Raw genomic sequence first — 11814 nt, forward strand, 5'->3', positions numbered from 1 at the left:
CCCGCCGGTCCCGACGAGCGGCCGTGTGCGCGACGAGGAGATCGAGCGCCGCCGCCGCCTCCTCCCTGACGACCTATTCTACAACGCTAGGTACGCCCCCGACTCCCCGCTGTGGGACACCTGGTTTCGTGACGAGCACGACACCAAGCGCGCCTCCTTCTTCGCCGGCACCTCGACGGGGCCGCAGCGGCCACGGGAACGCGCCCAGGAGCGCGGGCGTAGGCGGGTCTGCGGCGTCACGCCCACGCCATCGCCGTCTCCGTCGCCCCCTCCACCTCCTCGCATGACAGACGAGGAGGAGGCCCGTCTCCTGCAGCGTGTTATGGACGACTCCATGTACACGCACGACGAGCGGCAGTGGGACGGCCTGGAGGAGGCCATGGCCCTCTCTGTTGCCGCCGCCGCGTTCCAGCCGCTGCTGGGCCAGGGGTGGGGCTGGTCCTGCACTGCTCCGGGGATGGCCGTCGGCGTGGGCGTGAACTGGTGCCCCACTCCACCGCGGTCACCGGAGCGGGAGGCCTCGCCACGGGAGGAGGTGGTGCAGGCACCTCCGGCCGTCCAGCCCGCCCCCGTCCACCACGCACCTCCGGCCCACCTCTGGACGCCGCCGAAGTACGTCGACCTCGTCAGCGACGACGACGACACCGGCGGCCAGTGAAGACGGCGACGGCCACGGCACCGACGGGCGCGGCAGGAGCGCGCGGGAGCGCGGAGGCGTTTTTTTTTTTTTAATATGTTAATTATGAAAAATGGGTCTTTTAAGTGGCCATAGAAACTGGGCCGTTTTGTGGCCGCCCCCTATATATATTTTATGTTTTTTAAAATGTGTTTATTTAGTTTTTTAGTTATTTCATTTTAATTTTAATATTTCTTTTATTCACGTCCATCCCGGACACGATTTGGGGTGCGGCCGCGCGGTGCGCACACGCACGACCCATCTGACAAAGGCGGACACGGGCGAACCCATCGACGCCTCAAAGGAACAAAAACCGGCCAATCCGAACATCCGTTTGAGATCGCGCGGTGGAGTTGACCTAAAAGCGGCTTGACGACGGGATGAACTCTCGTCCCGTGCGCATCACACCAACCAACCAGCGCCCAGGTAACTTTTCCCTTTTGGTCAAGCCTTTGTAGTTACCGCGATCGGTCCAGAACCTTGCCAGACCAGCTACTCCCTCTCTTTTAGTTTACAGAGCGTGCGCATATTCCTAGGTCGTCAATTTAAAAGCTAATACAAGTCATATAATATAAAAAAAATACCAATATAAACTTCAGATGTTTTAATTTCAAACGATATAATTTTTGTGTTATATAGTTTATATTAGGGTGATAAAATTGACAATCTAGGTATACATGTAAGACTTGTAAACTAAAACGGAGGAAGTAGCATTGTGAAAAAACCCCGAGAAGTTACACGCGGCGAAGCTTCCCGCGCCGCCGGCGTGGCCATGCCATGCGTGCCTGCCTGCCTGCCGGACGGCCAGGGAGGCGACAGGTCCGTGCCATTTTCCAGGCTCGGTCGACAGATATGCGGTGTTGGATACGGAGAGTTAACTGGAACTGAACCTTCTTGGCGCCTGCACTGCAGTGCATGCCAGGCCAGGCCGTCCGGTGCAGAAAAAGGAAAGCGGGAACTGGGTTTTTCTTTCCACCCGCCAACTTGTCCCAGTTCGCTACGTCAGACGGATTCGACAACGTCGGAGACGGAAAGGGAGGGAGGGATATGGATCATTAGCAGCGGCAGCATCGATCGATCAAATCGAATAATATTTCTCCGGCCACCTTTTGGGCATACGTACGTGCATTGGTCCTCGTCAGTTCTTCCGGATAATATTCCACCATGTCAAGCTAGCTAGCTAGCAGAAAGGCGCCTCTTGTATTGGGATAACAACTTTCCACGCTTCTCGTCACCAGGCAGGATTCCTTGGTTCTTTCTCATCTGGTGCATGCCACAGCTTTCCGGGGCTTATTTTTCAGGAGATAATGATGATGATAGCCGGGCCCCTTGCCTAAAAGGGCCATGGCAACTTTGGCTACTTGCTGGGGCCGGCATACATTTGTTATAAGCCAGGATGAGGTATCTGCTAAATCTTTGTCTATTTCAAGTCATTGGGGCTGTATCCTCGTCACCTTCTGGCTGTCAGACACCAGCAGCAACTTGGACGCTTACTATACTGCTACTTGATTTTCCTCGCCCTCGATCTCTTCTGTCAGAGAGGATTGAATGCAGGCAGCTCATCGCCAAGGACAACACTTAGCCCCATGACCACAACTCCACAAGTGGATGAGAGCGAGTGAAGGTCTGGTGCTTCGAGTGAGAGGAACTTTCCACTGATTCACTCGGAGCTTCCAATAATATTTGCCAGCCGTGGACGTCGAGCTTCAATCATATGCGCATGCAGCCTGGTCCAGAGGTCACCTCACACCTTGTTGCATCACCAAACAAAGTCAACGTGCACCGTAAATGGCTTGATATGGTATGTAAAACAAGGCAAGTGCAATACGAGCAACAGCAAAAAAAAAAAGAGGAAATTCCACAGTTCAGAATGGCACTTCTCCACATGTTCAGTAAGCACGATGGTGATGCATGAAAATGTAGACCCAGCTGACACATTTACAGTGTTAAATTTTAACTTTGTCAGAGAGAATAGAATAACAACTTGGATACTTATCATTTTCCATCCACAAGTTCATGGCAGTTCAGATTTTACAGGCGAAACATACATGTGCTGGTGTCAAAGTTACAACAGTGCTCGAAGCAAAAGTTGACACCAGAGGCTTTAATTTAATACTACAAGCTTGTCATAAATAATGATGCTGGTCTCCGTTGACCTGATGGTATGTCTAAGAGGGGCGCGCCCTAGCTATCAGGAAAGTTGAATACAACAATGCTGAGGTCAAGTAGCGTTCATCAGGATGGACCCAAGGCTCGTTTGGGCCCTTGCTCCTTCTACAGCTTCCTAGCTTATGCATGTGAAGAGTACATGATCATAGCTCCCTAACTTGTATATGTACAGAAGCGGGCAAGCTGAATAATGATACATTTGTACCAGCGTCACAGATTTCCTTCTTTTTTTTGCGAATAGCCTAACAGATTTCAGTTAGACAGAATCCTCTCCGGTGGATGAATAGTGAATGGGCTGGTTCCGTTTCCGTGTTTCTATAACCCTTTGCATGGCATAGTGACACCTGCAAAGCAAATAGGGAACAGTGCTGTAGTTATCCTTGTCACAGAAAAAAAAATACGAATTGTGGAAGCATAGTACTGTAGTTAACCAACGGGATTTTTTGTTAGACATTTATACTTAGATCTAGTGTAATCTCAATCCAATTAATCTAGAATAGGTTAAGCTCTGCACTCATTCTTCATTTGGAACAGCAAGGAAATATAGCTCTTAAACCTAATGAACTTTCCACATGAATAGAGTACTAGAGTTTTGCCATAATAAAGTTTTATTCCCTGTGTATAGAGATTTTGAGGACATACCTCCACGGGAGATGATCAAGGAACATGTGAGGGGTCAAGTTGGATAATGATACATTTGTACAGAAGGAAGAGGCCAAGCTGCATAACGATACATTTGTACCAGCCTAACAAATTCAGTTAGACAGAATCCTCTCCACTGCATGAATTGAGAATGGGCTGGTTCCGTTTCCGTGTTTCTATAACCCTTTGCATGGCATAGTGACACCTAAAAAGCAGTAGATCAACTATATAATTAAGAAAACACACTGGTGAACAATGCTGCGGTTATCTTTGTCACAGAAAAACCTGTGAACTACCAAAGCATAGTAATTAGCAAACAAGTATTTGTTAAACGTTTTTACTTTGATCTAGCCCCGTGTAATTTCAATCCAATTAATCTAGAAAGGGTTAAGCTCAGCATTCATTCCAAGTTGGAACAGCGAAGAAATAAAACTCTTAAACCCAATGAACTTTCCACACGGGTACAGTACTAGAGTTTTGATCTAATAAATTCCAGAGAGTTTCTGAGGATGTACCTCCACGGGAGATGATCAAGGAACATGCGAGGGGTCACAACAAGGTCCATAAAATCCTGCCGATTCGCTATAAATGCTTTATAACTCTTGTTCTTGTGACGAGTCACAAGTGTCTTCCGCAATGGAGAAGTACCATTCTTTATGGGAACGATATGAATAATGAGGCCAGGGAGGTACACATCTGGCGACTGCCCTTCAGATAAACTTATTGTACACGTGTGATCCGGGGCAGATGAGAGCTCAGCACCATTATTTGAATGAGGTAACCTGAAACTACTTCCGGATTCATCCAAGCCAGCTTCTGGAAACTTGTCATGTCTGTATGCATCACTAGGTTCTTCAGAAGGTGCACCATCCAGAACACCACGGGAAGCAACAGTCAAATTTTCACCATTATAGGTTAATATTGTTCTAGATCGTCCCAACTCAGAGTTAATTACCGCAGTGGAGCTAATTCTATGTTTTGGAGTATTTACCAAGCAAGATATCGCTTGACCAAAGAGGAACACACCACCTCTAACTGTATGCATTACACTCTTTCCATGGATTTGATCATTACTTTGCTTTGCATCGCTGACTGTCTGAAGAGCACCAGAAGAAGCACATCGAACCACAGCGTGTTGTTCATCATGCCTTTTGTTGCTCGTGAAGCCACCCACTAGTTTGCCAACTTTAGTAGAATTTGGCGAAGTATCCTTTGATAAAGCTTTGATAGCAGCACCACGTAATCGAATTACCGAATTCATGGATAATCTTGAGGAAAATTCATCGTTGTGGACAATGCTGCAAGTAACAGATAGCTAATCAGAAAATCAAATGCTGTTGCCACTTGCCAGTAATAAAAAATAATATATGTACAATAAGTTCACTGGTACAGAAATTTGAAGTTCACCTGGTAACAAACTGTGAGCATGCATCTGCTATCACGAAATCCACACAGGGTGCAGCTCCATAAGTAAAGACATGTAATTTTGGAAACTGTTTATATAGCTGCATATATAACACTGGCTAATTGTCAAACATGAATATGTCAAAAATAAATTTAGGGTGAACTCAACAGTTAACAATTGCAAGAACATAGAAGTGATATGATTTGGTGCCTCATGGGCATGTACCCACATTGTGAAAAGAGAGACACCCAAAATAGTTCAGACGCAACACGACACATCACTTGTGTTTTTGAGGGGGAAAGGTCTGTTGTGCAGCTGCTCATGCATGGATTGAGTCAGATGCGCGTATGTGGGCTTTGTCTGGTGAGACTGGGTTGCACACGACGCTGCCAACAATGCAATAACTAGGAGCACAGTCTCGTGCGTGTGGTCTGGGTTTTTGGCATAGTCTTAGGTTTGTACATTTCATATTACAGTCTTTTCTGTTAGTGCGTCGAGACGTAAATTTTTTTATAAAACAAAATAATAACCAATCAAGCGCTGACTGAATAACAAATCAACAAATCAAATGCATGAAATAAATTCCATGCAAATATAAGCTAACTTACCCTAATACCAAGAAGTGCAGCTACAGCACCTCCTAAAGAATGTCCAACAATTTCAATATTGTATCCATCACACTCACATCCAGCTCCGAGCAGCGAAGATAAGAACCCAGCTGTCATCAGCTCTGACTTATCTGCAGGCGGTTCCATGCTAGCGGTTAATATAAAAGACAAGCTATTTATTGCAGTGGTTGAAGTGTTCTTTTCTTTTATTGGCATACGAGGTTCTGCTGTATTGCACTGTGCTAGTTTATAAGAACACGGTGAGTGTGTGTGTGCATAGAAGATAAATCTACACTTAGTTCCATGTTAACCTTGATGAATGGACTGCCCTTCAAGCTTTGTGTACAATTCTCGAGCCGATTCAATAATTCCTGCATGCCCATAGTGTGGAAAAGACGAGAGGACAGTCTCCTTCACTTGAGGGGGCAACTGATCAGAACTGTAATATAACAAACCATTTATAAGGTAAATGAAGAGCCAAATTCATAATTGAGTTCAGAGTGACCATTGACAAACACTAGGTGATGATAAAATCCTACAGATTCTCTCATGGCAGCCTACTAGTGGTGGAGAGTTCCAAATAGTTCCTTTTAGTTTATCATATGAGGGTAAACTCCCAGACTCTATTACCAGAAGACAACGGATCAAATCATTTATGAGGTTCTACTACCAGAAGACAAACAGAACAAAGTTCCTACGCAAGTCTTTGAGTACGGTTTGCTGCCTACTGCTAACAACCGAACTCATCAAGGAAAATGAACGAGTTTATGCTCATCTGATAACCCAGAGGAAAAAGGTGTACATAATCGCCCTGATGAAGCACTGGCCACAGGACCATCCAACCAGCAAAAGCAGTTATGCAGTAACTATGTGATGATATGGATCAGAAAATTCTTTCACATACAAGCCTAATTTCAAAAGGGAACTTTAGTTCACTCTGGATAAATTTCAGTATGACAGATAAGGCTAATGCAGATAGAGTTAGTTACTTGATCAGCCCATCCAAGTCATCCATGGTAAGAGAGCATTCCCTACACAAGCCATCAGTTATAACATCTTCTGGAGTCTCAGTTCCACGAATGGCAATGACTACTGTTCTCAAGTTATGTAAGACAATAACAAAGTAGGCGGCCTCACGTTTTGTCTGCAAGAAGAGAAAAAAACTTAGATTTGTCACAAAATAACTGTAAAGTTGATCCAGTGGATGTGCCAATTTACCTGGCTAACACGCCCTTTCCGAAGTACTTCTGGGGGCACATTGACATACTTTAGGAAAGCCGCTGCATGCCCTCTCCACCAATTATCTCCTTCAAGGATTGGTCGTCTAAGGAAGTAAAGTTCTATAAGCTGATTATGCATCATGCAACAGAGAAAAAAGATATCTCATAAAAAAACTCAATTTGCAAATGAATTTTTTTTATCCTGCAAACTTTACTTTTGAACTCAAGAGAAACCACAAGATGCCATGTTTAAGAGACTGCGGCTGGATGAAAATGTAGTTATCAAATTAAATGATGCAAATGACTGAAGGCAGCTATTAGCTTCAGATCCAGAGCAAAACATTTCTGAGAAGAATAGAACCAATATATACTGGACTAACATGCACCAACTCGTATGAGCCCCGCTGAGGCCTCGATCAAATAACACTACTTGATGTTTTTGTGGCCTCAAGAATGAACGGACACCAAAGTACCAAACTGAGCAGGCATGAATGATCCAAATGTTAAAGATGGCAGAAGCAGTTGTATAATATTAATTCTACAAACAATAATATTTTTTAAACTACAAACAATGATCTGATGATTGATTGCAAAGCCATTTAGAAAGACCTAGAATATTTACCTAGCACGAGTCCATGGAGTTAAAATACCTTGCCTATTGAGCCAAACACAGGGAAACATAAGAGGATTCCTCCCAAAATCAAGTAGCGGACCCTACAAGGAAAAATATGTCAACAATATAACAGAAAACACTGGAAATGGGACCAAGTGAAGGATGCAGAAAGCAACTGTATAGGCAGCTTCAGCAAATGGATGAAACAGAATAGCCTCTTGGATGAGATCAGGAGGAGCTTCCACTTGATCTCTTGAAAGAACTGTTGACATCTTGGATTTCTGCAACAATGAAAACCCTGAAAAAAATCATTTGTCACAGATATTAGTGCTAAATTATAATGGTGCTAAACAGAAGTATCAGGAAACCACAACGTCAAAGCACAGATAAATACACAATTATTCACCAAGATTGAACAGAACCGTGCTTTAAATGAGAAGGTAAATAGAAAACCAACCTGCTATGAGCTCAAGGTGACCAGTTCCAGATGCACGATAAGCCATAATATCTCCCAACAGTTTTGCCACAACACATATATCGTCATCTTCCAGTACACTCCTGGCAAGGTGAAGGACAACGTTGCTAAGATTGACCAAATATCAACAGAAATAACATACCACTCGGCACCAGAGACATACGAGTACTTCGCCCGTCCTAGACAACATAAAACCTCACGAATGCCATGATCAAACACCTCCCTGTAGTGAGCCCTCCATGCAATATCATGGGTTGCATAAAAGGACCTCCATCTTAATACATCGGAACCTGTGGCACATTGGACTATTGTTCCCACCCACATGACAACAAGAAAAATCATTAACAAGATGTTCTTCCAGTCATTGACGTCCTTGTCGTGTCCTGGTAAAATTCACAGAACATAACTCAGTGATTATAAAGTAGAATTATAACACAGGAATTCCCAAAAACCCTGCACCTAACAAACTAAATGATTTAAGACTGCATTTTTATATATCAGTACATGTCTTCGACGATACAGATAATTTAATCACAAAGAACAAGGATAGATTAGATAAAGAAGTTCTTTGTACTTTAAACAAATTTAGTACTCCCTCCGTCCCAAAATTCTTGTGTTAGATTTGTCTAGATACGGATGTATCTAATACTAAAACGTGACTTGATACATCCGTATTTAGACAAATCTAAGACAAGAATTTTGGGACGGAGGGAGTAATTGTGAATGTACCTGAAAAACACTCCTTCAATGACTTCCCAGATGAGAAATCCTTTACAATAATACACATCAAATAAAGTGCCAGCACAAATTGGAGCACTGTAATCACCATCCCAAACCTTGCCCACCAAAGCCATCTATTGTATCGTAGCTGTCCACAAAATAGTAGTAAGTGATGTCATGATTCAGAATGCTATTATGGAACATCTACAAACCAAGTAGGATATGAATCGTGTTATTAAAACTAACACTTCGAGGCAGCAGCCAAACTATCAACAATAAATCTCTTATTTAAAGGAAGTGGTGCCATTGAGCCAAATAAATCAATGAAACTAACATTACCAAGAATTAGTAAGGAAGCTAAAATTAGCTAGATATTCACTTTCATTCTGTCATGGTGGGTACGATATTTGACGGACTTGGTTGCGGTGATACTACGTTCAACAGAGCAAAAGCCAATGATCGCAGTAGTCAGCATGTTCTATTATATCCTAGCTGACAGAATAAAGTGATGTTTGGGTGTGGCGGATGTGTATGGCTACTGATTGTTCCACTCCCACAGGTTCGAGCAACCAATTTCTTCGCCACAATTTTAATGGTTTTGCCATAGTTTAGCAGAAAAATTGTTGCAAATTTCAGCTATGAACCAAACATGTTGAAATGTTAAAGCCGGTCGCAATTGACCCGGCCGAATCCAACAAGATCACCTATTCTGACCATGCCCCCCTCCCAATTTGGCTACATATTGTGACAGTTTCTCATATTGTCGGCCTGTGGCAGTACACTTCTAGTTTAGCTAAGTGAGTTGAGACAAATTAATCAGGTAATTCTATTTCCTGCAAAAAAAAATAAAAACTCTTTCCTTTTCGAGAAGCACAGAACAAAAATATTGGCCATGAACATGACATTATTGCTGTTACCATTGAGTTACAAATAAAGCGGCTCCCAAAATCCATTTTTCCATAATATTGTTTTTTGCACGATTTCGGCATTGATTGGTTTGTAACCGAGCTGTAACTAGCTCGAGGGCAAGGCCGCATTGCTCTGGGCAGCTTACCCGCGAGAGATGGCGGAGGTCGCGGTCGCTGTCGACGTGCGCCCCGATGGCGCCGGCGGCGATGGCGCTGGCCGCCAGGCCCTGCGCGAACCCGGCCACGGCGGACGCGAGGAGCCTCGCCGCGGAGGCCGCGGACGCGGCGGCGGCTGCGGGGCCGAGCGCGCCCCCGCAGCGGTCCCGGAGCGCGAGGCCCGCGACGGCCGCGCCGGTGGACGCGGCGGCGGCGTTGAGCAGCGCCGAGCAGGCGGTGGACCAGCGCACTGCGGCCAGCACGCCGGCGGGCATGGCGAGGCGGGGGCGGAGGCGACGAGGTGGCGAGTGGTGGAGGCACACGAGGCCAGCACTACTAGGTGGGCGGCACCAGATGCCATTGGCGCTGCCGCTTTTTCTCTTATGACGAGGCGACTGCTGGAGCCTGGAGGCGGGGGAGGGGGACAGCGGGTGGGGCCCGGCGTCAGCGGCTGTGGGGTTTTGCGTAGGGTGTCTGGTTGGCAGTTGAGCTGACCGCTTTCTCTCTGCGCGCTCTCATGCGGAAAGGTTCCGTGCACGACCATTTCAGCATTGACGCTGCCGTGCGTGACCCTCGCTGCGCTGTGGGCCAGACGGCGCTTCTGCTCGCCGGGTCCCGCTTGTCATCGTGGCGTAGTGTTGGAGGGCTGCATTTGATGAAAAATAGGTTGGGGTTTCCAGTTGGCACGCCGCGTGGGAGATTAATCATTAATGGCGTGCTTCTGGAACGAGGTGGTAGTGTACTGGTATATGGTTCGCTCGGTCGCTGTGGGCGTTGGAGGTAGCTTAGGGCATGTACAATGGAGGCAGCACCTTGGTGCTGCCCCAGCCATCCACATAGGTAAATTTGAATGAAGCTATTGTTGTATGCCACTATCACCCAATGGAAGCTACTCTATGTGATGTCATCATCTTATTTTTTCTCTCTCACCTCCTTTCCAACACATGAAACCTCCACTACATTTAAACAATACCAGAATCTATTTGAATTAACAATATCAGCAAGCATACACACTATATCAACAAGCATACACACTGAAAGTTATCAAACAACTTGATTTCCAAACAAAAATCAACAATCTTGATATGCAAACAGTGTCAGTATGTCTTGTCCATGACACTACAAAATCCCATAGTAACAGAATAATCTTAAGGTTTCAAATACCCATAAAGGAAAGATTTGTAAACACACAAATCAAATTTCAGACTGAATTTTTTGTTGTATCCTTTGATTCTTCTCATTCCAAAAAAAAAAAATCTCACATCTTCTACGCTTCCTGGCACATGAAATCCGCTTTTTTTGACATATATGTAGAACATCTACACGAGAAGCAAGCCACAAGTTAGAGTATAATTACAAGCATGTCGAAAACACAGATTTTTTCTAAGTTGGCCATTTGATTTGGCTAGAGCATTCCCTGTTAAATTTGCATGGAGCAACTGACAATAGTACAAGTATCCTGCTGTAGTGCAACTACAGTTTTAAAAACTGAAGGTGAGTTTTATAGCACAACCATCATTCTAATTAAAAAATAGCATTTCAAAAACAATAGTGCAGATTTTTGGGTACAGTACAGTGTAGATTTATGAGTACAATGCATATTTTAAAAACAATAGTGCAGATTTCTGGGTACAGTACAGTGTAGATTTCTGAGTACAATGCATATTTCAAAAACAATAGTGCAGACTTTTAGTGGAACATATATGTGGACTTCGTAACGAACACATGCAGATTCTAGCATTTGTTTCTAAAGTACATCAAGTGGTATGTGTTCTAAGTTATTAATCCTAACAAGAAGAGGCAAGGGAAGGAGTAACCTCATACCTTACAGGGAGAACAAAATTAGATCAGGAATAGGAAAATGCAAGAATAGGATACACACAGGAATATGACAGGAATCAAGATGGAGAAAAAGGAATATGACACACACAGGAATATTACATACCTTCTATTCCTCCCTGAAAAGTTGATCCCCCAATCTTGTAACAGCCTTCATATGCATCTCCTTTGCCCATGGCTCCATTCTTGTTGTGTCAGCATTCAACATATCTGTGAACTTGTCAAACAACTTTGTTCTTTCCTCTGCTAACTTGGCCACTGTCCTCTCCTTTGCTGCCTCATATGCAAGTCGATTAGCTTCTACCTTCTGAGCAGACAGTCGACTCTGCAATTCCATCATCTCAGCAGTTCGCTCCTTAGCATCAGCTTGTGCTTGTAGAAAG

The 11814-nt window shown here is 44.5% G+C and overlaps 1 protein-coding gene and 1 long non-coding RNA gene across 4 annotated transcripts in view; both read right to left on the bottom strand.

The window, feature by feature from the left end:
* Window positions 1-2648: 2648 nt before the first annotated feature.
* LOC119269845 lies at window positions 2649-9711 on the bottom strand. Of its 2 annotated transcripts, XR_005133762.1 has the most exons (14): window positions 9583-9711; window positions 8538-8676; window positions 7972-8191; window positions 7791-7891; window positions 7510-7631; window positions 7343-7434; window positions 6719-6824; window positions 6490-6644; window positions 5812-5939; window positions 5501-5631; window positions 4895-4992; window positions 4003-4785; window positions 3488-3692; window positions 2649-3189 (listed from the first exon to the last, which is right to left on the bottom strand). XR_005133762.1 is itself a non-coding variant. In XM_037551769.1 (13 exons), the coding sequence occupies exons 2-13, from the start codon at window positions 8635-8637 to the stop codon at window positions 3102-3104; spliced, it is 2124 nt and encodes a 707-aa protein (XP_037407666.1). In that variant the 5' UTR covers window positions 8638-8676; window positions 9583-9711; the 3' UTR covers window positions 2649-3101. The 2 variants fall into 2 exon arrangements, 1 of the variants encoding a protein (XP_037407666.1); XM_037551769.1 differs by lacking the exon at window positions 3488-3692.
* A 1011-nt stretch (window positions 9712-10722) lies between these two features.
* Window positions 10723-11814, bottom strand: part of LOC119269846 — a 2590-nt gene continuing 1498 nt past the window's right edge. The window contains exons 1-2 of one of the 2 annotated variants that reach the window (XR_005133764.1): window positions 11538-11808; window positions 10723-10911 (exon numbers count right to left, since the gene is read on the bottom strand). This is a non-coding gene — a long non-coding RNA (uncharacterized LOC119269846). Of the gene's footprint in view, window positions 10912-11537; window positions 11809-11814 lie in introns of those variants that run through there. The other variant, XR_005133765.1, reaches the window with a different exon arrangement.

Source organism: Triticum dicoccoides, chromosome 3A (genome assembly GCF_002162155.2).
Source record: "Triticum dicoccoides isolate Atlit2015 ecotype Zavitan chromosome 3A, WEW_v2.0, whole genome shotgun sequence".
Lineage (NCBI taxonomy): Eukaryota > Viridiplantae > Streptophyta > Magnoliopsida > Poales > Poaceae > Triticum > Triticum dicoccoides.